General features: G+C 57.3%; 1 protein-coding gene and 1 long non-coding RNA gene across 4 annotated transcripts; one reads left to right on the forward strand and one right to left on the reverse strand.

The window, feature by feature from the left end:
* Positions 1–220: 220 nt before the first annotated feature.
* Positions 221–2,197, reverse strand: PSMG3 (proteasome assembly chaperone 3). Of its 2 annotated transcripts, none has more exons than XM_060284673.2 (3): positions 2,155–2,197; positions 1,274–1,511; positions 221–716 (listed from the first exon to the last, which is right to left on the reverse strand). In XM_060284673.2, the coding sequence occupies exons 2-3, from the start codon at positions 1,487–1,489 to the stop codon at positions 564–566; spliced, it is 369 nt and encodes a 122-aa protein (XP_060140656.1). In that variant the 5' UTR covers positions 1,490–1,511; positions 2,155–2,197; the 3' UTR covers positions 221–563. The 2 variants fall into 2 exon arrangements, with proteins under 2 accessions (XP_060140656.1, XP_060140655.1); XM_060284672.1 differs by lacking the exon at positions 2,155–2,197 and adding an exon at positions 2,117–2,153.
* A 97-nt stretch (positions 2,198–2,294) lies between these two features.
* LOC132593464 (uncharacterized) lies at positions 2,295–27,026 on the forward strand. 2 transcript variants are annotated; one of them, XR_009559011.1, is made up of 3 exons: positions 2,295–2,817; positions 8,698–8,763; positions 26,852–27,026. It is a non-coding gene; the product is annotated as an uncharacterized lncRNA (long non-coding RNA). The 2 variants fall into 2 exon arrangements; XR_009559010.1 differs by lacking the exon at positions 26,852–27,026 and adding an exon at positions 25,069–26,843.
* The last annotated feature ends 421 nt before the right edge of the window (positions 27,027–27,447 follow it).

Here is a 27,447-nt window from a genome sequence, read left to right on the forward strand (position 1 = left end):
TACAGTGAACGTACACTGTCCTGAAGGGCTCTCTGCCCCGCTGTGGCTCACCACAGTGAACGTACCCGTGTGCCTGAAGGGTTCTCTTCCCCACAGTGAACGTACACTGTCCTGAAGGGCTCTCTTCCCCGCAGTGAGCGTACACTGTCCTGAAGGGCTCTCTGCCCCACAGTGAACGTACCCGTGTGCCTGAAGTTTGGCAGCGTTGTTAAGGACAGCGTTTTGGGATATACACATTTATTTTTAATAAAAAAAAATTTCCCCCAACAATTCGTCTGCACACTGAGGGCCATGACTCGTTCCGCCAATTCTCAAACATGTGCAACTGTGTGGACCCAGGGAGGACCGCTTACAACGCCCCAGGACACATTCCACGTCCTCCCTCCACAGGTGATGTCAGCCCCCAAACGAAAGTCGGCCCGAGACGTGATGTTTCTTCCAGCTTCAAGGACCAAAACCAGATAAAGGCACTCCTTCTGACTGAGGGAGGGGCTTCAAATCCTTGAGAGGGCGTCTGAGTTGCCACGTGGCCCTGCTGGACAGCAGGGGTGGTTACTCCGCGGTCACCACACCTGGCATGTCCGGATCTCCTCTTTCAAGGCCGTCACCCCCTCCATGCTCTTGTCCTTTACGGCTAGGGCGAGAAGGACTGCTCTGTTTCCAGCTTCCTGAGACACAAACGCCACCAGATTCTTTGCGAAGACGTGGATGAGAGGCTGGCGAAGGCAAGGAGAGACCACTTTAACTGCAAGAAACCTGTTTTCTTCTTAATGCCTTCACCGAGTACCCCTGAGGGACCCAGAAGGGCTTCCCACACCACCATTAAAGCACCACCCGGTAAGTCCAGCGCGACAGCGATTCAGATCCAACAAGACTCTCCAGACACTCCAGTCATAAACACACTGCTAAGGAGCATCATTAGATCTGTCTCCTCAGTGCTTTCTGGCTCCTGTCTCTTCCGGCTATTTTTACTCTGGAAGGACCCATGTGGGTCCGCAGAGGGAAACCCTGTCAAATGTCACAGGTGATCTTTCCTGAGCGGAGTAGGCACTCACCACCATAACGTGCTATGACAGGGTCAGAATGAGGGAAGGCCTACATTACAGAATCAGCTCGTCCGGGAACAGCAGCCCCCAAGGGCAGGCGGATGCCCTCAAGTGCACGGAGGCTGCGGAAAATGCTGTCCTGGGCTGGAGGCAGGTCTCGCCTACCAGATGCTCCACATCCGTACAGACAAATTACAGGCACGGGGAGCCCTTCCCAACCACTTTACCTCGTCCTGCCCGAGAAGGACTTTAGTGGTCAGCACGGGCTTGCCGACGTCACTGGTCACATTGCTGGGTTCCAGGGAGACCAGGGTACCCATCTTCCCGAACTGGGTCACCACCACCAGGATGTGAGTGCTGAAGGCTGTACAGACCACCTGGGTGGGGACCCCACACACCACTGCAGTCTTCTCTTTCGATATCACCAATGGCTTACCTTCCATAGCTGGGACTGCTCGATGGCGCCTTCAGTTTACGTTAAAAAGATAGAAAAAAAAAAAAGAGTCAATCGATCAATGGCAGGTAGCCCTGAGGCTCCAAGAATAAGCAATATTGGGCATTAAAACAGAAACACAAGTAGGCCCATTCAAAAGCCTGTGCCTCTTCATCCATACAGGCTTCATTCGCCCGGAACTTTCTGGATCCCTTAACTAGACACGTATAAACAGACAGGCGGGATGTCAAAATACACTTTCGCCTCAGGAGGCAGGTGAGAACTCCCCTTCCCCACGCGTCGGCCCCCGCCGTCCTGCATCACTGTGACCCCCACCGCATCCCAACGGCTCTCATTTGAGTCTTGGGGGCCTCAGTCGTGCCATCGCGCGGGGGTGGGGTGGGGGGAGTAAGCGCCGCAGGTGCAGAAACCCGGCGGAGCGGGTGCCGGCGCCCGCGTCACCCTTCTAGTCCGCACACTGAGGTTTCGTTTTCTGCGTTTGGGGAAACCATCGGCCCCATGGGAGAAGCAGCACCCGCCCCCCCCCCACCAAGGCGGAGGGCAGAGGGCGGCTGGAGCCGCCCGGGGCCCGTGGGGACGCCCACCCCCTCCTCCCCCGTCCGGCCCTGCCAGATACCCAGCAGCCCCGCCGCCCGCCACGCAGCCCGCACTCACCGCGCCACGCCCGGAAGTGACGCACGTGGGCAATGCGGGCCCGCCCCCCGGCAAACCCCGCCCTTCGAGCCGCAGGCCTGCGCGCTCGCTCCGCCGCCCCCCGGAAGTGCAGCCTCAAGTCTTCCGGTCCCGCCGGCCGGCGGCTTCCGGTCCCATCGGCGGCTTCCGGGCCCTGGGCAGCGGGCTTCGGTGCTGCTGGGCAGGGGCGGGCTCGGCGCCGTGTCAGCGGGAAGGACCTGCACACCAGCCCCCCCCAACCTGCAGGCCTCGGCTCCTCGGTTCCAGGCCCTCAGTCGAGGGGCCTGGGGCTTCCCCAGAAGGGGGGTCCTCGGGCCTTCCTGCCGGGGACCCTGCAGCTCTTTGGTTGGGGAACCTCAGGAATGGGGTCTCGGGCCCCTTGGCCGTGGGCTCCAGGACCCTCACAGAAGCACAGGGAGCTGAGAGAGAAAAGCAGGGCCGGAGGGCAGTTAAAGCGCTGAAAACATTCCACTCAGGACCGTTGACATAGGGCACAAGAGACCTCAGTCATCCCCGAATACCGTGTGGACTGAAAAAACAATGCACCACCTAAAAGTTGAGAGTTACGTTTTATTCGGTGGACAAGACTGAGGACTTAAGCCCGGGACACAGCATCTCAGATAACTCAGGGACTGTTCCGAAGAGGTAAGGGAGGACCCAGGGTACTTAGCGGCTTTGACAACAAACACCGGGTAGTCGGAACGTCAGAAGATACTGTGCATTACAGAAAACCAGACACCTCGAGTTAAGGAATTTAGTGCTTTTCTGTGTGTGGGAAGATGCCAGAGTCTGGGCTCACTGAGATCATTCCTTTGATGTGCACCTCAGCTGTCTGGGGCCAGTATCCTTTGCTTTCCACCCTGAGGAGTCCCCTCAGGGTGCAACGTCCGTGGGCTGTGACGGGATGGCTTGTAGGTTGCAACATCCTTTGTTTACTGTTATGGCAGATGACATTTTTCACTTAAAACCGCAGGGGCCGGTGGGAATTTACAGCCAAGGAGCAGCGTTAGTTAGGTCAGTGGGTGGGAAATTACTAAGAGGAAACATCAGGGGGTTGGGGGTTTCTAGCCAAGGAAACCTAGCAGGATTCTCGCTGAAGGTAGGCCTGGGCGGTATCAGACCACCTGGGGGTCGGTGGGGGATGAGGAACCGACCAGACCTGGGGGGGAGGGTATCAGATATGGAGGATGGCGGGGGCAGTTCTTGCTAAAATTGGAAAATGCAGAAGTCCAAAAAGGGGAGGCCTGGTTGAAAAAGAGTTTGGTGTAGGAGAGAATCTTTGTCAGCGTCATAACAAAGGCTTTTTAAGCACTCTAGGCAGTGCCAGGGGCTTCTGCCCTCGGAAGCCCATCTGGGATATCCTCCCATGTCCAAGGGCAAAATAAGAATAGCTGACATTTATTTGGCACTTAGTATGTGCCAGGCGTTGTTCTAAGTGCTTTCTTTTTTTTAAAAAAATTTATTTATTTAATTTATTTATATTTGGGGCTGCGTTGGGTCTCCGTTGCTGCGCGCGGGCTTTCTCTAGTTGCGGTGAGCGGGGGCTACTCTTTGTTGCAGTGTGCGGGCTTCTCATTGCAGTGGCTTCTCTTGTTGCGGAGCACGGGCTCTAGACATGTGGGCTTCGGTAGTTGTGGCTCGCGGGCTCTAGAGCGCAGGCTCAGTAGTTGTGGCTCACGGGTTCTAGAGCAGAGGCTCAGTAGTTGTGGCGCACGGGCTTAGTTGCTCCGCGGCATGTGGGATCTTCCCGGACCAGGGCTCAAACCTGTGTCCCCTGCACTGGCAGGCGGATTCTTAACCACTGCGCCACCAGGGAAGCCCCTAAGTGCTTTCTCTATAGTAACTCATTTAACCTTAACATCCCCATTAAGTAGAGTTGTTATTATCCCGGTTTTATAGACAAGATGTTCAGGTTCAAAGAACTTGCCCAAGGTCACAAAGCTGATAAGGGCTGGATCTGGGCTTCGGACCTTTACCCTTAATTACTGGTCTCTCAACGCAGCTCCGGGTAAAGGGGAAGACGAGGGACAGTGCTGCCCTGTAGCAGGATGATTTCTGGTTCCTCCCAGGGATTCAGAGAGCCCCCCAGCCCCCCGCATATCTTCCCTTTCTCCACGCTGGAAGTGGTATTGGCAGGGTGGGGAGTCTTGCCTGATACTGCAGTAATTTGAGCCTTGAGACTCTTCCTGAGGGGATGAACACCCTTCAAAACCGCACACCCAGAAGGCTTTCTCTCCCGCTCCCTGACAGGCCTGTCAGGGCACATTCTACCCCACCCCCAGCCTGGTCTGTCCATATCACTTAACCCCTTAGGAAGCTTTGGGACCCCTCATGTCCTTACCGCCTTTTCTCATGATGTAATTAAGTCAAGTGAAGCATGTTCATTCCACAATGATTTCTGGTGGCCTAAAAGAAAAAGGCAAGTCTACAAAACATTATCAAAATAGACATAAAAACCAAGAGGAAACTTGTTTTTTGAGCTTTCTTGCAGCCAGTTCACAGTGGGAAAGGTTATGAGTTTCGTGGTTCCAATACTCAAAAAGGAAGAAACATATCAATTTCTCAGGAGAGTCTAATTTTTTGTTGGTTCTAAATTTAAACACACATCCACCCCCCCACACACCCCAAAAGCCAATTGCCAATGTATTGCCATGTGAAACCTCTAAAAGGTTCATTTACTTTTATTCACCAATTCATGCATTCTCTCTCTCTAGGCAGATTGGTACAAGAAATCTGACCCTCCCCACACCAAAAACAAAAACAAAAAAAACCCTAAGTCTGAAATAAGCTCATCACTTTTATAAAAGAGATGTTGGAAGAACAAAGTGGATGATGTTTTGATGACACTGGCTGTTTTTTGGTCTAGATCTTCGATAAAGACTAAGTTTGGAGGAAACGAGGTGCGAAGGCTGTCCTCGGGTGAGGTGGTGGCAGTCCGGGGAGGAGGCTTCTTGGTGGCCTAAGTGGATGTGTGGGCAGAGCTTACACACTTACAGTAGTGGAGCAGGTGCTCACTGCCTGCCACTGACCATTCTCCAGTGCAAGATGGAAATCAGACTGGAAAGGAAGGTCCCTTAAGCGAATTCAATTAAAATGGGAATCAAATAGTAATGATGTCAATGGTGGGGCAAAAGATTTTGAGAATTTATCGTGAGAAAGGAAAAACGGGGGGAATATCTTGCATTTGTCTTGTATTCAAGGAAACTTAGGTTCTGAATGCAATTATAAGTTAATTTGTAGAACCGACAAGGAATTAATCAAGTGTTGATTTGGCAGGCTCATAATTTTTCCAACAAATTGTGTGATGGCTCTCCACATTCTCCTTCACATCGTGTGATTTTCTCAGGTGCGTTATGAAGAAAGAGGATCAGTTGCGCTAAAATATGCAAGAGCGCCTTCCACTTCCCCAAGAGCCTCTCTCTGATATTCGAGTCACTTCTTGTGGGAGCAGCAGCCTGTCATTACCTTGTCACATTCGTGGTCCTCAGCTGCACGGCCAGGCCCTCCCACTCTTGCCAGTTGCTTTGGGCTAGATCTGAACATCCCTCAGTATTATTCCATTTATGGACTTTCTGAAATCTTGCATCTTCCATAAGATTTACAATTCGACTTGATTTGTACTTCCACAGCCTCACAACATGATTCCCAGGCCTTTCAGTGTTGGGTGTGTGTGTGTGTGTGTGTGTGTGTGTGAGAGAGAGAGAGAGAGAGAGAGATTCTGGAGCGATACAGGGAGGGATGTTGGAGTGGAGCCCAGTTATGTAAATGGTCAATTCATTCGTGAAACTCTCTGTGCTATGAGAATATCTGTTTTCCCCTGCAGCCTCCTGACTGCAGGTACCCAGGTAGCCAAAACTTGGACCAAAAGGACCTCCTGGGTAGCACAGTCTCGGAATGGGTAAGGCTTTGCCGGGGTTTGCCTGAGTCTCGTAGAGGCAACATCCTTCTAAGTTTTTGTGAGACACGGTAATAGGTGGAACCACTTTATTTTTTAAATTTAAAATAATTTTTTAGCCGCGCCTTGAGGCTTGCGGGATCTTAGTTCCCCAACCAGGGCCTGAACCCAGGGCCTGAACCCAGGGCCACGGCAGTGAAAGCACCGAGTCCTAACCACTGGACTGCCAGGGAAGTCCCAGAACCACTTTATTTATATAAATTAATAATCACTGTCACTTCTCTTGGCCGGTATTTTAAGAGGCGCTGGGTAGCAGTTGTCGGGGATTACATTTGTGATGCAGGCCTGAGACACAGCCATCAGATATTTTTGACATTTAGATTATAGATATTTTGGAATGAGTGAGGGAAGCTGTATCCGTACGATTTTTTCAAGTGTAGGTGACAGACACAGATGTGAAACCGTCTTCTGCCCCAGAAGGAGCACAGATGGGCTTTTCTGTGGGCTGAAAAGACCCAGAGAGTCGCGTGATGTCTTTCTCCGCCTCTCAGCTGTGTGGGCGTGTGGGCCCTACTCTCAGACGGGCTGCCCCCCGTGCTGCGGTAGAACCAACAGCCTCCACACCGCAGGAGCTGTCCCTTCCCCATATACCCAGTGACAGTCCCAGGATTGAATCTCCCTAGACCAACCTGGGTCGCGTGCCTGTCCTTGAACCAATCACTGTTTAAAAAAAAAGTTACTGTTGGGAATTCCCTGGCCGTCCAGTGGCTAGGACTCGTCGCTTTCACTGCTGTGGGTTCAGTCGCTGGTCGGAGAACTAAGGTCCTGCAAGCCGTGCAATGCGGCCAAAAAAAGAAAAAAGTTAATGTAAAAGCAACTTCCCATGCATCTGGGAGTTTAAAAAATAATTCTAAATAATGTATGTCAAAGAAGAAATCGTAAGTGGAAAGTTCCAAATATTTAGACCTCCCCACTGGAAACCACTCGTCTACTTTCTGTTCCTACGGCTTTGCCTGTCCTGGGCATTTCCTATAAACGGGCTCACCCTCTGTGGCCTTTCATTTCGGCTTCTCTCCCTCAGCCTTCGAGGTTCATCTATGTTGTGGCCTGTGTCAGTGCTTCGTTCCTTTTGGAGAAACCCATTCTTGCTTGTTCAGTAATGGGGAGGATTAAATGACATCCCATTTGCAAAAGGGCCTCGTTTAGGGCCTGGCACATACAGCGCGCTTGATAGAGTCTCCTTCCGTTCGTGGGTTGTTGGAATCCACTGGCAGTGCCCCACGCACAGGCCCTCGTGTGATCGGTGGCTCCGGCCTCTCCACGCCCAGGCTTTTGCAAGGAGCAGAAAGACCAGGAGGGCGATGTAAACCCACCTGCCCAGTCCCCTAACCGTTAGGGCTGTGCGGTCCTTAATGCCACCATCCCGTCTCTGGAGAAAGGCTGTGATGATACCGAAGCTGGGTCTTTCTGTGACAGGACGTAAATTCCTAAGCCGGCACGAGAGCTGCAGAGGCAGCGAGGCCCAGCACGGCGACCGGGGTCAGCCTCAGGGCTGTCTGCAGATCTCCCTCAGCTCGGCAGCCCTGCGGCCAAGGGCAGAGAGTCTTGGTGCTTGTGGACCCTGGTTGCTACCCCCAGCCTCGCCACTGGCCTTCCTCTGCCCCCAGCGGGTGCGACCTGGTCTTGTGGCGCGGCTGCATGCCCAGCAGTCACCTGTGTGGCACAGTGTCTGTGCGCTCAGCGGTCGCAAAGACCTGTGACTAAGCAGCAGCACGGAAGTAAGACAGTTCTAACCAGGGAGCTCCGGGACACAGAAACGACCTTTTACTGCACCCAGTTATCTAGAAAAAGATAGTGAACAATTAATTTTTTATAAACCAGGTTTATCCAAGTTGAGGGAAGGGATAGGATATAAAGATTAAAGGCAACCCACTGAAAATCACATATATTTTATTACAGAAACAAAACCCTGAGACTACGTGAAATTCGAAATTTTCCCGAGGGAAATGAATGAATACCATTAAAACTGAGCCCAGTTTATAAGGGTCCAGGGAGCTGTTCACCCGGAAAGGGCATAAATCCTCTTCCCAGGGAGCATTTAAAGATATTTCTGAGAAGCCTGCTGCCCAGGGTCAGAAGTGAAAGCATCACTTTCCCGTGGAGGCCGGTGGTGCCCTGTGGGGCAGGCGCTCGCTTTGTGGCCTAGGGGTGCCCTGAGCTTTGGAGTTTTATGTCAGCAGGAGTATTTTTATTTAACGTCACATGGTCAACACAAAGAAAATGCTCTATTTTTGGACCTAATTCCAGCAGGGCACAGAATTGAGAGTTTAGCTTGTCACTTTGTTTTCTGCTGAACTTAGTCAAGCTCAAATATTACAATCTTTCTGTTCCTGGAGTGAGGCTTCCTGCCCTCGTTAGAAATATTGAAAACTGCCTTGTACCCACATCTTGCACTGTTTGTTTAGTTCTTTAATAAATGAAACCTTAATCCATGTGCAATTTCTGAAAGCCTTTCTTTCAATATTTTAAGAAGTTATTTCCCCTGATAAGAAGCCGTCTTGTTGCCCCATGTCAAGCCAAACGACAAAGCCTGCCAGGCTGGTTATTGTTCGTACTCTTTTCTTTTACAGGGAGAGGACGGAAAGCCAGCGTGCGGCTTTGATAAACGTTTGCCCAATTGGATCGCATTCAAGTTGGTGTGTAAAGCAGTGGGTCCAGAGTGGTGGGTGGGGCTCGGGAGGGGGCAGGATGAAGTGGAAAGAAACCCAAGCCCTGCCCCCAGGCCCTGGCACTAACTTGCTGATGACCTTGGACAATTCCCTTCCCTGCTCCGGGCCTCTGTTTCCTCATCTGTAAAATGGGCAGATTGGCCGGGTGGCCTCCAGGTGCCTCTGATCCATTCCTCTGTGCTCCTGCCCTCTGATGGGGACAGGGCCCTGGGGGATGGACTGGAGTTGGTTTTGTCTGAGCAGGGAGGGAGCGGAGTGGGCTGGGAGGTCAGGGCGGGCCCGCCTTCCTGAGGGCCCATTCTGTGTCTGTGGGCTGGGCCCAGGGCCTGTACCACATGGAGGTTCTGAGAAGGTAGATTGGGCACAGCACATGGACTTTCTGACCAACAGAACTTTCCAGGAATGCCAGGGCCTTCCATGGGAGGTGGTGATCGCCCTCCCTGTGGAGGCGTTGGGACCAGGTGGTCATCGGGGCTAAGGATGGTACCAGGTTGTCTGCGCTGGGGAGACTGGACTCGAAGTGTTTTTTGGTTTTTTTTTAAATTTATTTATGTATTTTTTTTTTTTTTGGTGTTGGGTCTTCATTGCTGCACGTGGCCTTTCTCTGGTTGCAGCGAGCCAGGGCTACTCATCGTTGTGGTGCGCAGGCTTCTCATTGCAGTGGCTTGTCTTTGTTGCGGAACACGGGCTCGAGGCACATGGGCTTCAGTAGTTGTAGCACACGGGCTCAGTAGTTGTGGCTCGCAAGCTCTAGAGTGCAGGCTCAGTAGTTGTGGTGCATGGACTTATTTGCTCCGCGGCATGTGGGATCTTCCCGGACCAGGGCTCGAACCTGTGTCCCCTGCATTGGCAGGCGGATTCTTAACCACTGTGCCACCAGGGAAGCCCTGGACTCAAAGTGTTTTGAAGGCCTTTCCAAATCCCAGCGTCTGCGGTTCTGTGTGTCGAGGTGAACTGATGACCACAGAAGATGTGGCTAAATCCCACTAGAGTGTCCCCAGCGAAACACACAGCTAAACTCAACAGGGTCCGGCCACACCAAGTGTGGCAGGAACTGGGAGCAACTGGAGCGTCGCTGCCTTGCTGCTGGGAGGGCCAGTCAGGGCAGGCACTGGGAAAAGCAGTTTAGCTGTTTCTCATAAAGGGGAATATACACCTACCATGTGACTCAGCAATCCCATTCCTGGGTATTTACCCAGGAGAAATGAAAATTATGTCCACACCAACAATTATGTTCATAGTGGCTTTCTTCATAGTGACCAAAAACGGAACACAACCCAAATGTTTCCAGCAGGTGAACGGGTAACAAACTGGGGTCCATCCACGTGATAGATCATTACTCTGGGCATGTGACAGTGTGGAGGGACCCCAAAACAGTACAAGGAAGGAAGGAAGCCAAGCACAGAAGGCAGTGCGCTCTGCAAGTCCATTCATGTGACGTTCTGGAAAAGGCAGCATTATGGATCAGTGGTTGCAGAGTGGGGGTGAGGGGCAGGTTTGAATGCCAATGGGGGGGCCCAGGGGATGAGGGATCTGCTGTATCTTGGCTGTGATGGTGTTTGCAGGACTGTGTGTTTGTCTACACTCTTGGAACTGTGTGTCGTGAGTGAATCCTAAGCTGTGTAAATTGAAGAAGGGCAAGTAAACGATTCAAGCAAAGAGCAGACAAACGACAGGAAACTCTCACCCCAGCCCAAAGCAGGCGCCGCCTTTGAATGCAGGCCTGCCACTCCCATTAGGATGGCTAAGTGCACGCACAGATGTAGAGGAGGCACGTGCTGGCTGGGGTGTGAGGAATCGGCGCCCTCGGACACTGTTCACGGGCTGTAAAATGGTGCAGCCATGGCGTGAAAGCCACGTGGCAGTTCCTCAAAACACTGTGATCCAGCAATTCCACTTCTGGGTTTGCCCAAAAGAATTGAAAGCTGGGTCTTGAAGCGATATGTCAACATGCACACCCACGTTCACAGCAGCATTATTCACTGTAGCCAGAAAGTGGAAGCAACCCAAGTGTCCATGCACAGACAGACGGACACACACAGTGTGGTCTGTCCCTACAGTGGAAACTCATTCAGCCTTAAGAAGGAAGGAGATCTTGACGCCTGTTACAACGTGGGTGAGCCTCTTTTTTTAAACTTGTTTTTTAGTGGTTTGAGAGACGGCAATTTTTAAAAATTAATTTATTTTTGGCTGCGTTGGGTCTTCGTTGCTGCGCGCAGGCTTTCTCTAGTTGCTGAGAGCGGGGGCTACTCTTGCAGTGCACGGGCTTCTCATTGCATTAGAGCCCTGCGGAGCACGGGCTCTAGGCACGCGGGCTTCAGTAGTTGTGGCTCGCGGGCTCTAGAGAGCAGGCTCAGCTGTGGCGCACGGGCTTAGTTGCTCCGCGGCATGTGGGATCTTCCGGACCAGGGCTTGAACCTGTGTCCCCTGCATCGGCAGGTGGATTCTTAACCACTGCACCACCAGGGAAGTCCTGGATGAGCCTTTAGAATGTTGTGCTCAATGACCTAAGCCTGTGTAGGTGCCGAGGGTCCAAGGGCCCTGTCCTGTAGCCCATGGTGGGGAGGGGGGCAGACACGGAGCCAGGACTGACAGGTGTGGCGAGACCGGGGGAGCAGTGTGGGGCTGGGGCCCAGGTTCCAGGGCTCTTCTCAGCTGGGTGCCGCCAAGCCGTCCTCAGGAAGCTGCAGCTCAGCCGGGTCCCAAGTGGTGTCTGGGGAGTGGACAGCTGAGAGATGGAACAGGTGGGCAAGCGTCTGGCGCTCGGAGGTTTTGGATTCACTTTTTCACACCTAAGTCCCGGTAGATGGAGTCTTATTTCTTTTCTTCTTTCCTGAAATTTACTGATACCGTTGTTGTTGTTAGAATAGCTAACATGTTCATACCCTACAATATCCCAGTACACAGAGGGATCCAGGGTGAAGCCAGCCTCTGTGCACAGCAGGTATGGCCAGTGTCCTGCCCAGGTGCTGTCACCTCAGCTCCTCAGTGCTCACAGGTGTGCTTCCCACTGCCTGGGCCTGCACTGCATCGCTGGGGGCTTTCTGTGAAAGTGCTGAGCTCGCTCATCCATCCATCCATCCGTCCATGTGTCCATCCATCCGTCCATGTGTCCATCCATCCGTCCATCCATGTGTCCATCCATCCGTCCATCCATGTGTCCATCCATCCGTCCATCCATCCATCCATCCGTCCATCCATCCAGGGGTGAAATGTTTGCTTGGTCACTCAGTCAGTGAACATTTTCTGTTAGGAGCTGGTGTGAGGGGACCCCCAGTTACCACCTCACTGCAGAGAAGTGACCAATGATGAGCAAACAGCTGAAGGTCAGGGCAGTCAGGGAGAAACAGGAGTAACTCCACCCCGACAAACGGAACAGGCAAGATTTCAAAGGAGGTTGAAAGCAAGGTGGAAATACTCCCCTAGGAAAACAACTTTGAAAAATAAGATGGACCTATAAACAGAGGTCCTAGAAACACAGGGCCTACTGCCTGGTGAAAAGGTCAGTCATGACAGTTTGTCACAGACGTGACATTTTGGCGTGGTGGGGGTGAAGAATTAGTTGGGACTTTTATCAGTTTCCATGGTCACACATTTCTGTACTATTTGAATTTTTAGCATATTTCAGAAAAGAAATAAAAATGGGAAAGAAGGAAATGTACTCCTGGCCGTGGTGGCAGGGGATTTTGCACCGTGTAGACGCACCCAGAGCCCCCAGGCGAACCCAGGCCGGGATCTGAGTTGGGTCTGGCAGGAATGAGCTGCAGGGCGGCCCCCAGCCCCAGGGAGAGCTGGGTGGGGAGTGCCTGCGTTACCAGAGAACACCTCTGGGGGGCAGCAGAGGCCACAGAACGCTCTCAGCGTGCGGAGCAGGGACAGGGCTGAACCCAGTGTGGGCGGAGGAACGGAGGAGCCCTGTTCTCCTCTGCGCCCGGGGAAGGGGGTGTCCTCTTTCCCTCGAGCCTTCCCACCCCCATCCACGCTAGGGCAGGGCTGGCCCCCTGCCTCTTCCGCAGAGGCCGGGAGCCAGTTCTGTTCTCCGTCTCTCTTCCCTGCCCACCCCTCTGTCTGTCTCTCTCCCCACCCCCACTCCCACCTGCTTCTCTGCGTGTCTCCCTCTCCCCATCCAAGGAGTCATCTAATGACAAACCTCTTTGTCCTTCAAAGGTGTCGACATCTGTCATTTACGTCACAGGCACTTGCAGAGCTTGTTCTGAGGGCCGGACCCTGAGCTATGCACTGTAGGGCTAGCAGGAAGTCCAAGTCCAACCCCAACCCCTGGGGAGACCGTAGGGCACTCACAGCTAACAGGATTATAAATCAGACCACAGCATGAGCGTTAGAGATCAGGACTAGGGAATACAAGCTGGGCTGGACTTCAAGGCCGTAATGAAACACAGAGTGGGTGTGCATGCTGGCCACTGGGTCCTCCACAGTCGCTATGACTGGGCCTCAGGTTTAGCTTTGAGCTTCCTGGTAGCCACAGAGAAAAGGGAAACAAGATCAGGCACCAGGTACCTACCTCCCTGCTCGTGGTCAGAAGCGCCAGGCTGTCCAGACTCCACAGGGAGGACTGTCTGTCCTCTCCCAGGCTTTCTGGAGGGGCCACTGAGGTGTCAGGGCGACACCTGGGCACTCTCACTGCCCCTTGCTGGGATATAACCCCAAAGCATCACTCAGACAGCACAGGAGGGTTGGGGGGATGGAAAGCAAGGACCCAGCCTCCCCCGGGGCTAAACCTTGAGGAATTGAGGGCCTTGACATTCTCTGAATAAATAGCGGGGCTCTAGGCCAGGTTAGGTTTATATTTTTATAACTTAAAAAAATTGAGGCATGAAGTACATGCAGTAGATGCACTTGGTGTGCCGTCCTGAGTTTTGACAAACGCGTGTGATCGTATAACCGTGACCGCGGTGCCCCATCTGCCCAGTTCCCTCCTGTCCCCCAGCCCCCGTGACCCCTGGTCTCTTCTCTGTCCCGTAGTTTTGCCTTTTCCAAAATGTCATCTGAACAGAACCCCGTGGTATGTGCTGGCAGGGCTGTTGAGGGGGTGAGCTGTGCAGGCACGCGTGTGTAAGTGTTTGCATGTGTGTGTACCTGTGTGCGCGTGTGTTTCCGGTCCCTCCTCGTGCGCCGGTGGCCCTGTCCGCCCACCACCCTCTCTGCCTGACTTGCCACCTCCGCTAGGGATGAGCTCCCTTGGGAATGAACCTCCATCCCTTGTCAGCTGACAGTCCCCCCTTGTTTTCAAGTGGTTCCTAACTGCCAGCCTCCAGTGAAGGGCATGGCCCCCACTCCACCTCCTGGGCACTGCTGGGCACTTTCGTAAAGACACACGAGTGACATCGGAAAGTGAGGCTGTGGCGCGGGGACCCCGTGGGTACAGCCCCTGGAGGGGCCCTTGTTCTGCTGTGCCTCGTGTCCGTCCTCCCCGCGGGACGCTGGGGGCGAGCGGGGCCATGCGGGTACCTCCGTCCTGGCTCTTGGCATCCGGCTGTCCTGGCGACCCTCCAGCGTGAGAGAAGTCAGACCTTCGGGGGTGGGGGGCACACAGTGGGGGCTTTTTAATTCATCCAGGTTGTGGTTCTGCTGAACCCTCCCGGGCGGCCAGTCAGCTGTCACCAACGATCCCCCGATGTCCCCGCCACCCGCTCTGGGGGGCAAGCTCTCTGCGTTCCCGCTCAGCTCACCTTCCCCGCTCCCGCCTCCGCGGCTGGCCAGGAGCCCCGAGCCCCGCTGTGGCCGCTGGAGGAGCCGAGGCCCAAGCCTTTCCCTCCCCACAACGAGCGTCAGGCTGGCTGTGTCCTGGTCCTGGGAGGACAGCAGGTTTTGCAGAGCGCGGCTGGGATGCTGGCGAGGAGACTGGCAGTGGCCTGCCCCTTACTGTTACGGTTGCCCACACGCTGGGCCTCGCGTTGCCTCGGGCCCTTAGAGGGGCTTCTCCATCCGCCGCGTGTCCGGGGAGGCTCCAGCGCCCCTGCACAGGGCTGGGGGCAGGGGAACTCACTCTGGGACGAGGCCCTGCAGAGCAGGCCCCTCCTGGGGAGCCCGGGTCTGGGTGCGGGTGGCACTGCAGGGCGAGGAGGGGGGTGGGTCTGCCGCCAGCTCCTGCCCACCCCGCTGCACATCAGACTTGGCTGCATCCCCAGGAGGCAGTCCGGCAACAGCCTCCTGCACCTTCTCTCCTGTACCGGAAGGGCGTCCCTGCTCGCGGCCTGCCCTCTACCCGCTTCTCTCCCGCCGCCATGGGTCTGGTTTCCCTCCGCAGCCCCCAGGGCCGAGGCCCCTGAAAGCCTGCGCTCTGGGAGCAGAGTGGCCTGAAACCAGAGACATGAACGCCGGGGGATTTGGCTTCAGCTCATTAGACGCCATGAACCCGCCTGCCGAAGGATCCCAGCCTGCGCCCGCCTGCCTGGTCTGTTAACGTCGTCCGGGCCTCGGGCTATTGTTTAGCTGTGCCAATCGGTTGAAGGTTGATTCAATTGGACTAGGGTTATTTATTTGTGCCTGGATTTGCTGAGTGTCATTGGAGGTACGTGAGGTCTTCATTACGGTGGCGAGATGGCTTCATTAGGGTGACGGCCACTCCTGCCCTCCCCTGACCCCCCTTCTCCGAGCACCCAGGCCCTCTCCCGCCTAGGGAGGGCGTGGCAGCCTTGGGGGGCTGGTTCCCTGGTGCAGCCTGGCTTGGGGGGTGAGCACTGCGTTGAGGGTCCAGAGACCCAGGTTCTGATCCATGCTCTGCGTTGACCACCTGTGGCTCTGCTCAGGAAATGGTCACTCCTAAACGAGTTTGGGTGACCTGCTCTCCTGCAGTCATCCCCCCGGAAGGACCCTAAAGGCATCCACCTCCCCAAGCCTCAGTTTTCCCATCCACAAACTGGGAACACCCGTCTTCCCTCTTGCCGCCTCCGGGGTGGGCTGCCTAGTCTGCGAGCCCCTGCGACTTGTGCACTTGGCGCCAAGGTCACAGGGAGGGCAGGTGGGGTCCGCGGGCCGGCAGAGCGCGCTGCCCAGAGCTGGGCTCTCTCTCCAGGCAGCTGGGAATGAGGGATGGATGCGGGGCCGCCCTGGATGAGCAGACCTGGCGGTTTGCCGCTCTCCTGCCCCGGGGTCAGACGCCGGCTGGTTCCTCTTCCCCGTCCTGTGTCCTCCTAGCCCGTCCTGGGCATCGACTCTGGGGCTTGTGCCTGGGGCCGTGGGCGGGCAGGTGGGAGGCCCCATCCCTGTGACACAGGGCTGCTCTCCGGGTGCCCCCCTCCCAGCCAGCAGGCTCTCTGGCACAGAGCAGGCACCCAGGATAAAAGAGTTCTGGGTGGAGCTGGAGGGCCCAGGTCACAGGCTAGAGCGACTGAGGTCAGCGGAGGCGAGCGAGGGGTGGGGGTGCCCGCCAAGGAGTACCTGCCGTGCCCCGAGATTGCCAAGAGGGCTGGAGTGCTGGCCGTCCTTCCCCATCGCTGACGTAGGAGCCCAGAGCAGGGCAGGGTGGGCAAAGCGTCCGGGGGAAAGAGCCTGCCCACGCTCCCCACCCAGCAGCACCCCAGAACCAGCGGGCTTGTCCTTCCATCCCTTCCAGGAGAGGAACCAGAGCCGTAGCCAAGCGTCCCCCGGGTGGTATTTCCTAAGCGAATACCCTGTGTTCTAAGAGCTCAGTGGGTCTCAGCAGCTTAGGCTGATCCCTTACCTGAACCTGGGGGAATCTGAGGCCCAGAGAGGGGAAGGAGTGCCCCCAAGGTCACACAGCGCACCAGGGGCAGAGCAGGGACCACCGCTGAGGGCCACACGAGGAAGAGACTGGTACTGACCCAGAGCCAATCCCTCCATCTAAAGACATCAATTTGTTAAGGCTCAGAGAGGTTAGGTGACCTCTCTAGAGAGCTTGTCCGGGGCTGCACAGCTGCTCCACTGAAGAACTGACTGCAGACCTGTCTGCTTCTACACCCATCCCTGTACCTCCCTGTGCAAGACAGGCATCAGGGCTGTTCTGGGAAAGACTTGGGGATCTCCCTGGAAGCCAACCCTGAGAGGAGGGTCTGAGAAGGAGTGCTGTCATGGGGAGGTCCTCTCAGGGCAGGGGGGACTGAGTCAGGGAAGGGTACATGTTGCCCTGTGGACAGCTGCGGCTCCCCCCTGCTCAGGGCCCTGGGCGGCACTGTGGAGCATCCCTCAAAGCCATCCCCCTCCAGGTATTGGAGGTATTTCTACACCAACTCCATCAGACGCTGGTGAATGTCTGTGTCCTGGACCATCTCCTCCTGGGATGTCTCATGGTCCTCATGTCACCAGGAGGAGACACCAGATGGAAAAACTGAGGCTCAGAGAGTCTTGACTGGGTCAGAGCCCAAAGCAGCCACACCAAGAAGCCTTCCCTCCTTTTCTCCAGCTGGGTCCCACCCCTCATCAGGCTCCTGTCCCACCAGGCCGTGAGCCCCCCAGGGAAGGGTTTGTTTCTAACTCACCTGAATGTCCCCAGCTGCCCGCATGCTCTGGGCCCCAGGAAAGGGTCAGTCGTGTCCTGGGTCGGTATCTGGATGGTCTGTCTGACTTACCGTGTGTTCCAGTTTGCTGTATGACGAAGCATACAACAATGATTTTACTATAGCTCATGACTTTGTGGGTCAGGAATCCGGGCTGGGCTCGGGTGGGCGGTTCTTCTGTGCCACATGGCGTTGATGAGAGGCCACCTGGGGCAGTGTTTGTCCTGTGGCTGGCTTATCACTGAGCCTCATGTCTTCCAGTTTCCTCCATGCTGTAGCAGGCGTCAGAATTTCCTTCCTTTTTAAGGCTGAATCATATCCCATTGTGTGGATGGACCACATTTTATTATCCATTCATCCACTGATGGTCACTTGAGGTTGTTTCACTTTTTGGCTACGGTGAATAATGGTGCTGTGACCATGGGTGTACAGGTATCTGAGTCCGAGTCCCCGTATGCTCTTTTTGTGTGTGTGTGTGGCCATGCCACATGGCATGTGGGATCTTAGTTCCCTGGTCAAGGATCCAATCCGTGCCCCCTGAAGTGGAAGCGTGGAGTCCTAACCACTGGACCACCAGGGAAGGTCCCCCGCCATACACTCTTGAGCGCACAGATTAAGGGGAGGGGGTGCAGGCTCCACATCAACGGGAGGAGGGCAGGGACTTGCGGCATCTTCGGTCCACCATGCTGTGCTGTGCAGAGAGAGGGGTTGCCTGGACACTTTGGGTCACGTAGCAAATAGGGAGGCAGCAGAAGCGACGGCAGATGGTGGGGGAAAGGGGAGCTGGGGGCCCGCTGTCTGGGGTCTGGGAGGATGGGTGGGAAGCAAAAGTGGCCTGAGAAGTGAAAGCAGGGGCTGGAAGCCTCTGGAGAGGGCGGGGCTGTGGTCCTCAGGTCTGGCCCAGGGGGGTGTGGTTTCAGAGGACACAGGTGGCCTGGGTGTGAGTCTGGGCTCTGCCGTCCAGGAGCTTTGTGACCTGAGCTCTCAAATGTCCTCCCTTGGAAGATGGGGGGAAATAGCACAGCCGCCCTCGCAGGATGTAGAGAGAATCCAGCGGGGAACTCCTGCAAGCCTCTTGCCTGGCTCTGTCAGCGGGTGATGAGAGGGGCCGTAGACTCGCCTCCAAGGGCCCAAGGTTATGCCCACATGGATCAAAGTTGGCAGGGCTGGGGCTGGGGGCGGGTGGCTTCCCAGAGGACCAGGCAGAGAAGGGCTGGCGGTTCCCTGTGGTGTAGCAGGGCTCACCCACCTGCGGCAGCAGCCCGGGATCCTCCCTCCCAAGGCCGTGGTGCTGGGCCGGCTCCCTTCCCGGGGCCCTGCCCTCGGAAGCCTGGACCAGCTTCCCTACTGGGACAGGGCCGATCGGGGGAGCCTTCCAGGGCCTCCTCATGTCAAACTTGGGAATGGGTAACATCAATCCCACGCCATTCCAGTGGCAAAGCGTGTCGTGGGCCTGGCCCAGACCCAAGGGAGGGGAAACAGACTGCTCCTTGGTGGAGAGAACCACTGTGGCCGTACCTGCAGGCAGCTCCCCCAGAGTCCCGGCCACGAGAGTGCCGGGCGTGATGCCCCACCACCATGGGCTGGGGCCGGGAGCCCCTGACTCTGGCGGGGGTGGGGACGCTGGGGCCTGAGAAAATGGCACCGGGAGCGTCCACAGGCGCTCGGTGTATGCTCAGGGCGTGATGTACGGGGGGGTGACTAAGTCAGCCAGGCTGGACCCGCCGGCCAGCAGTGAGTGTCCTGCCCTGGCACCTGGAGGGCTGAGGCTGGCGGGGGGGCACCTTCCTCGGGTCGCTCCCTGGCCCCCGCTCCCCGAGCAGAATCCCGCCCGCGCCGTCTCCCCGAGCCTTTCCTTGCACGTCAGCCGAGTTCCCCTTCCCCCAAGGCTGCCTCACCAAATATTCCTTCTTTCTCATCACCATAATTGTTCATTTGTAGGTTAAGCTGCACCTGGGGTTCTCAGAAATCCACTCGCTCCCTTGCAACTTGCCAACTTCTCCAATGTCTCGTCCTCCTCTGCCTCATTCCTTCTTCTTCTGGAGGAGGAACCTGGCCACGGCGGGGGGGCGGGGGGTGCGTGGGGAGGGTGGCAGCTCCCGGTGCAACCTGTAGGGCTTTGCCTGGAAACGGTGGGACTCGAGCCACGCTCTCAGCTGGAGAGAAGGCAGCCCGATCTGTCTGTCTGTCCTCCCTTTCCAGGCACCGTGGACTAGAAAGATTAGTCAGGCTCGACCAACATTTTCCAGCACCTTCCACGTGCCAGGAGCTCTCTTCGTGCCCCGGTGATATTATCTTGTTGAACACTGAAGACCACACCCCCTGCGGTCCGCATATTGTCCCCAGAGAACCAGGCTCAGGAAGGCGTGTGGCTGGCCCCAGGTCAACTGGACGGTGATGAGCAGAGGTGGGATTCCAGTTCGGCTGGGAAGAGGAGACCAGTGGATAGGAAACTATGGCGCAGAGGGCTCATGGCCTTGGGGTGGCACCCCTGGCAGGGGCACAGCACTGGCAGAGCAGGTGGTAGGGAAGCTCGATGTCCCGTGAAGGAGCGGAAGCCACGGCTGGGGCTGGGTCCCGTCCTCCGTCCTCCGTGCAGCTCGTCAGAGCCCTCGGCCTCAGGGGGCTCTGCTCACCTGCAGCGGCACCCAGGACGTTATCAGGAGGGCAGCAGGACCTGTTGGTCAGGCCGAGTGCTGGCGGGGCGGAGGCAGGAGCCCTCCGGAGACTGGGAACAAGGCCAGAGCCCAGGCGGACTGGGCACCTCGGGGCCTGGGGAAGCTGTCACCTAGCAGGACTGGCAGAGGGCCGCACAGGAGAAGAGGCCTGATTGACTGCAGACCCCACGCCCAGAGGCACCCCCGCTGCTATTCCGCCAGTTCCTGCCTTTCTGAGATGGTCCAGGGTCCCCCTCCCGCCCTGCAGCAAGAGGGCCGGAGCCCCAGGCCGAGGGTGCTGTTTCCTCCCTCCTTCCCTCCCTCCCATCCAAGCAGCCAGCGCACATCAGTACAGGGAGGGAGCTCTGCTGGGCGTGGGGATATGGTGGTGACATGATCACAAAGGCCACCGTTTAGCAGGAGAGGGAACAAACAGGGAACGACAGGTCCGTAATGTGTGCTCCAGGGGCTGAGCCTTGTGGGAGGAATAACGGGGCCGCCGGCTTGGGTTGCAGGCCTGGGGAGTCCCTGATGAAGGGAGATGAAGGGACATTTGGGCTGGGGCAGCGGGGAGGCGAGCAGGCCATGGGGATGGAGACGAGGAATCAGCTGTGTGAGGGCCTGACGATGCGGGGTGGGGACACAGGTGAGATGGGAGGCTGCCATTCGCTGAGCAGCTGTGTCCTGGGCCAGCAGGTGGGGTGGGGCAGGTGCAGGGCCCCTCACTGTACTGTCCCCTCCCCCGGCCCCCACCGGCATCTCCTCATCCAGGACACCTGCCCGCCCCGGCTGGAACGGGCCTGAGTCCTGGGGGAGGGCCGTGGAGACACAGACAAGCCTCTCTCCTCGGATGACAGTATCACTCGTCACTGACAGGAAGCAGCTCTGCGCTTCCCACAGACCCTGAGGGGTTGGGCTGTGTGTTTTTAGCCCATCATACAGATTATTATTCCATTAGCGGGGTCACACAGTGGGGGCCGCGGGACTTTCATCTCCAAAAGGCCTCGCGAACATTGATCACTAAAAATTAGTTAAAGCATTCTAATCCCCAAATGCCTCTAGGCTGCAATATTTGCTTCCTGTGTCAGCTGAGAGAGACACAGCCCTGGTGACGGGAAGCTCCTGGTGGGGGCATTGTTCACAAGGCCGTGGGGCAGACGTCAGACACGTGGGGAGAAGGGGTGAGCGGCCCTGTCCCCCCAGCCCCTGTCCCTCCGGCCGTGCTGTACTGGGGATGGAGCCCAGTTCTGTGCTGAGGTCTCGTGCCCTCCTGCAAGGAAGCCGTTTGCCAACCTTGAGGGCTGTGTCCCTCTGCTTCTGCTACATCCCCGGGGGGATTTGAGAAGAGGCTGCGTGATGCTGGACGACCCCCCGCCCCGGACCTCCATTTCTCATCAGTTACTTGGCCTCTGGGACCCCTTCCCATCCTGATTCCCCCAAATCCGAGAGAAACTGCTGGCACCCTGCTGCCTTGCCAGGCTGACTCTCTGGTGTGAACTCCAGTTCAGCCAGAAGGTTGAACTAATAATGCAGGTTCTCCGGATTCATTATGTTCCCCGGGTTTCTCTCCCCTTGGGAGCCCTTGATGTCGGATGAGCGGATTCGGGGAAGCAGAGTGGCCGGGCGGCGGGCCGTCCTCGGGGTGGACCAGGGCAGGCTAAGTAGGTGTCAGATGCAAAGACCCGGGGGCCTTCTGCCTGGCTGCCGTGTGCCTCACGTGTGGACGTGTGTGTGCACGGTGTGTGTGGCCCCTACAACCCAAGATTCAGAAAGCCAGGGCTGTCCAGGCCTTCATGGCCTGACGGGTGCTTGGGGATGGGCCTGCCCGGCCACGCGCCCCAAACACACGGAGAAGGGGTTAGGCCTGGTCTCGGGACTGTTGGGAGGGTGCTGCTGAAGGACGGTTTTGCAGGCCCCAGGTTGCAGGGGCCGGTCCTGGTTAGTCCTGACTTAGCAGAGTGCCGGGGGTCAGGGAACTCTCAAGCCGGCCGCAGGGTGGTCCAGCACCTTGGCTGGTGGCAGGACTGGAGTGGACGTCTGGTGAGCAGGGGGCCGTGGCTGAGGGTCCCCGTCGGAGGCCAGGGTGGGGCGTGCTGGTCCAGGGCTCCCGGGAAGGGCTCTGATGATGGTGCTGCCATGCTGGCAGCGCTGACGGCTGTTTGTGCCAAGCTTGTGGGCGTGCGGGGTGGGATTCTGCGGAGCAGCGATCAGCAAGGGAGGCTCTGGAGTGACGCTGGGAAGGCCATGCAGACCGGAGCCCAGTCAAGAACTGGGAACCGGAGCCTCGCGGAACGAGCCGCAGCGCTGCGTCCGGGGCGAGGGCCGCCTGGCCTCCCATCCTGGCGCGGCCTCCGAGGCGCTGCGCACCCCCGGGTGAGTCGGTCCCTGTCTCTGAACGGCAGCGTCCTTGTAGGCAAGGCCTGAGCTCTGAGGTGCTCTAGGAGGTAGAAATCGTGCATGTAAAACGCTGGCCCAGGGCCCGCCTGGTCCGAGGAGGGACACAGCCCATCGGGGTACTTAGTGGCTGATCGTTGACCCGTTACGGAGCGAGGCTTCTCCAGGGCTGGGGAGCGTGAGCGCGCACGGCTGCCTTCCAGGAGCTTACCTCCTCGCTGAAGGGACAGACGTTCAACAAGCAGCTCCAATCTAGTGCACTCAGTGCTGTGATGGGGAAGGAGGGGCTGTGGGTGCCCAGAACAGGGGCTGGGGTCTCAGGGGGAAGGTCCATGAAGAGCTCTCCCAGCTTGGACCTAATGAGTGAGTAGCTCTTCTCCAGGTGAAGCTGTGTAGAGAGTTCTGGAAGGAGGAGCCGGCGTGTGCATAGGCCTAGGGAGAACGAGTGTGCGCTGACCGTGAGCTGACAATGGTGGTGACCGTGACGGTGATGGGGATGATGGTGATGATGAGGGTGACGATGATGGTGATGATAGAGGTGATAGTGATGGTGGTGGTGGAGATGATGATGATGACGTTTATGGTGATGATGGAGGTAATGGTGGCAGTGATGACGATGGTGATGCCTGTGATGACGGCAGTGATGATGAGACAGCAGTAGCAGCAGCCTTCTCCACCCCGGTCAGGGCTTCAGGTCAGCTGAGGGACCAGAACAAGAGCGCTGGCTCGTTAGGGATTGGCCGACTTTTCCTGTGCTCCTTTGCTCTCCGATCCCTCCGCCTTTTCCATGGCCCCGTGCAGACTACACCCCCTGGGTTCCTCCTGCCTGTCTTTAGACAGGGCTTTGGTCTAAGCCACGTCCCATCCCGGGGATGAGGACCACCCAGGCTTCCATGTCCCTCAGCTGTACCCCAAGTCCTCCACGGATGGCCGCTCCCAGTCTGGTCAGTTGAGGGGGGTGAGTCTCCACCTTGGAAGGGTAGACCACCTCTCCCTGGTCCCCTCACCAGAGCAGCCCCTACAATGAGGTGATGGCGGGCAGCTGCTGGACCGCTGTTTCCAAGGCTGGCTGCAACCAGGGGCCTTATCAGGCAGGACTGACCTCTCTGACTGTCCCCTGAACCCATCCTCCTGGACCCAGCTACATCTTCCAACTTCTTCCTTAAGAGCAAGTAATTGGGATTTGAAATTAAGACCAATTTGGAGGTTCTAGAAAGCCTGTAGGGACCCCATGTGGTCATGGTGCAGTCTCTATTGGAAATGAACCAATCTGTGAGCTTCTGTCCCTAAGTGGCCCCCAGCCCACATGGGCACTGGCTGGGGAGCCCATGCTCCCCTTCCACCTGTGACAGGGAGCTGGCTGAGAACACAGGACACAGGCCCTTCCCAAAGGTGTGGCCCCACGCTTTCTAGTCTCCTCCAGACCCTCCAAAGGCGTCCATGCCCCGCCCTGGCCTCCTCCCTCACACCGCACCCCACATCAGGCACTCAGTGGGTACCAGGCGTGGGGCTACGCTCACCTTTTTACGGATGACAGAACTGAGGCCCACGAGGCAGACTCTCCAACCTGAGCCCGGATGCTTAGCCACGAGGCCACGGCCCAGCTCACTTCCGCCTCCCACCGTGTTCCAGCCACGTGAGCTCCCCCGCAGTCCTGCTCATGTGTACTGGCACAGCATCCTGACACTAGCAAAACAATCATCCTTTCATGTTCCCTTGATGCCTCCCACCTCTGGGGCTGAGCCCTGAGCTGCCTGGAGGCCCCTGGGTGGGGAGGACAGACAGGTGAAGGAAAGGTCAGCCCAGGGTGCAGAGCCAGCTCACAGCGAGGGGAGCGGTTGGGACGGCCAGGCTCTGTGAGTGAGAACAGCCTCTCGGTTCCCTTGACTCCCGTTTAGCATTTCAACGCCAGGGCTGGCAGTGATGTCCTTGAGCCTGGCTGGGGAGCGAGGGCGCGAGAATCCTGGATGGGGTGCGGTAAAGGGGAGTTCTGGTCCTGGTGACGGTGGAGAGGCAGGGAGGTGGGGAGGGGGTCGGGGGGAGTAGCCAGGACCTCTGGCGTCCAAGGAGCTTTGGGTGTGGGGACACAAGAGAACTTGGGGGCTTCCGCCCTGGTGCAGCGTGGGGAGACTGAAGGCCCCTCGGCTGTGCCCTGCCCACTTCTGACACAACATAGGCAGGAAGAAGCCAGGAAGATGAGCAGGACAGGGTCCTGGCTCCGCGCGCCCGTGTGGGTGTTCGGTACACTTGGAAGTCCCGGAGGCCGCAGATCAGTAGGGAAGGGCCGTCAGGGATGGAGAGGCCGCAGCCTGGGCGGACGTTGTGACCGGGGCAGACGGCCTTGAGAGAGGACGATGCGGAGCCGTCCTCGTGCACGTGGCAGCAGCGTGGATGCCCGGCCCTCCCCGCAGACGTCCCTGCAGGACCTGATACGCTCACCAGCTTGGCAAGCAGCCCCCAGCTTTTAATCTGTGGGAGAAGCGACCTTTTATGTTTCAGATCACATGAAGTTAATTTGCACTCCAAGTTCAAGAGAGCTCCTGAGAAGGTACAAATGTGATTTCTTAACAGCTGTTCCTGTAGGACTCAACATGACAGAAATGATGAGAAGTGAGGATTCATTTTTAGAGAGAAAGAGATGCTCTCTCCCCAGAGCCAGCCCTGGATGGCGGCCATCAGATGAGAAGAGCTGCGGGAGCGTGGGGGGCCAACTGCTCACCCTGTACGATGTTCCTGACCCACAGCTATCCTGTTGCTGCTTGAATACCACCAGTGATGGAGAGCTCACCACCTCGAGGGCAGCCACATCTAATGCTGGTCGGGTTGGCTGTGGGAAGGTCTCTCCAGTGTCGGGTCAGATCTGTTCGTCGATTGTGCTCTGCCCTCTGAAGATGTACAGATCACCGCCCCCTCCTGTCTGGTGTCATCCTCCCCTTCTGCTGACCACCTCCAGTTCCTCAACCGTGTGTCCTAAGCTGGTGTCCGGGTCCTCCCATCCTGTCCCTGGGGGTGTTCTGATCTGCCAGTGTCCCTAAAGTCAGGCACTCAGAACCAAGCAGAAGGTTCCTTTTTCTGACCAACCGGCCAAGAGTCCCATGACTTTCCTGCTTCTGGACACCGCACCTCCAGCCGAGGTGCGCTGCTGGCCCACCTGGTTGACATCCAGGGAGAAGCCACATGTGACCGGTTCTGTGCCAATTGCTGTGGGAGGTTGGGCAGGGGACGTGGCTGCAGGAGCGGTAGGTCTAGTCCAGGCACCGAGCTGACACTGATGCGGGCTGTGGTTTTAGGGTGAGCCCAGCTGTCACGTCTTCCCTGCCATCCCGCCCCATACCCATCTGGGCCCTGACGATTGGACCAGGGCCGGTCACCTGACTTAAGCTAGACCAATCGCATCAGCAGTTGGGGTAGCAGGTCAGTCCCAGCAGGTGGCTGCGGGGCAGCTTTATTCCCATGGGGTCTGGGAAATCTGATGTCCATTTGCAGAGAAAGAAGAGAGATGGGGTGGGGGAAGCCATGCGGAGAGAGGAGTAAAACGTGAAGCAAATGCAGAGAGGTGGGGGTGGGCGCACACCCCCAGAGCCCCCCTGTGACACCCGCCCTCCCAGCCACGTAGACCCACAAGGTCCCACAGGGAGGGAGAGGGGGGTGCTGGGGGTCTGGCCCTGAGCCCTTCCTGGTGCCAGGATTCTCCAACGTCCTTGGGACCCACCTCAACCTTGCGGAAAGATCCAAGGCAACCCAAAGCCACCACCTCTCAGGGTCCCACCCTCCTTGCTGCCCAGGGTGACACAGGCCAACAGCCAATGAGGGGCCGACAGCCCATTGCCTGGGGCTCCTGGAGGCTGTGTCATCTTGTAACTTTTGTAATTTTTTCCCTCCACTCCTTGGGGATGTTTACTGGCTACTGGACCTGTACCTGCCCAGGTGTGGAACCCGCCAGTTGGGGCCAGGGGAGCATTGTCCAGGCTGAGGCGGCACGATTCAATGCTTGGCCAAGAGTGGTTAAGACCAGCGTGGGCTCGGCCTTTCCTGGGCCCTGCTCTGGCGTGAGCAAGGGGCCTGCCCTCTCTGAGCCTCCAGTCTCTCCCCTGCAGAACGGGGACAGTTGTGTCTCCCGCCTCACAGGCCTGCTGTGGCTGCGCTAGGAGCCAGTGTAGGTAGAGAGCCTGGCACAGAACCAGTCCCGTGGAAGGCAGGTCCCGATAGGAGGATGCCTTGCAAGATGGTGCACTCACGTGGCTGGCAGGGGGTGCTGGCAGAGGGCCAGAGGCCTTGGTTCCCCTCCACGTGGGCCTCCCCCCGGCCCCCACTGCGCCACCCCTGTGTTCTGGCGGCAGGCTCATCGCCTGTTATGATGCCAGCCTCAGACGTCAGACAGCATCTGTTGTGAGCGGAATTGTGCCCCCTCCAAATTCGTGCGCCGGCGTCCTAACCCCTAGTAGCTCAGGATGCAATTGTGGAGAACGGGGTCTTTAAAGAGAGAGTTAAGGCAAAATGAGGTCATGTGTGTGGGTCCTAATCCAGTCTGACAGGTGTCCTAATAAGAAGGGGAGAGTAGGACACAGACACACACGGAGGGACGACCACGTGAGGACACGGCAGAAGACGGCCGTCTGCAAGCCAAGGAGAGAGGCCTCGGGAAGAACCACCCTGCCCACACCTGGATCTTCGGCCTCCAGAGCTGAGAGGAAATAAATGTCTGCTGTGTACGCCGCCGGGTGTGTGGTATTTGTTACAGCTGCCGCGCCGCCGACCGAGAGCATCTCTCAGCTGCACTCTATCCATAGGGCGATCGGAGGCCTGCCCAGGCTGAAAGAGGGGCCACAGGTGACCCCACCCCTTCATGGGAAGGTTCTGGAAGAGCAGGTGGTCCAGGAATATCGATGGTGGGAAAGACCGTGTGCTACACTGACGCACACGGATTGCCCAGGAGCGGGACTCAGGCAGGTAGTGCGGAGGGGCAGGCAGCCGAGAGGAGGCCTGCTGCATCATAGACGCGGGCCGAGGGGGCGCGGGGCCGAGCGGGGCCTCCCCAAGCCGGCCCGGCCCGGCCCGGCCCCGCCCGGCCCCGCCCCGTCCCGCCCCCAGGCACCGGCCCCGCCCCAGCTCTGCGTCTCCGC

Source organism: Globicephala melas, chromosome 15, assembly GCF_963455315.2.
Source record: "Globicephala melas chromosome 15, mGloMel1.2, whole genome shotgun sequence".
Lineage (NCBI taxonomy): Eukaryota > Metazoa > Chordata > Mammalia > Artiodactyla > Delphinidae > Globicephala > Globicephala melas.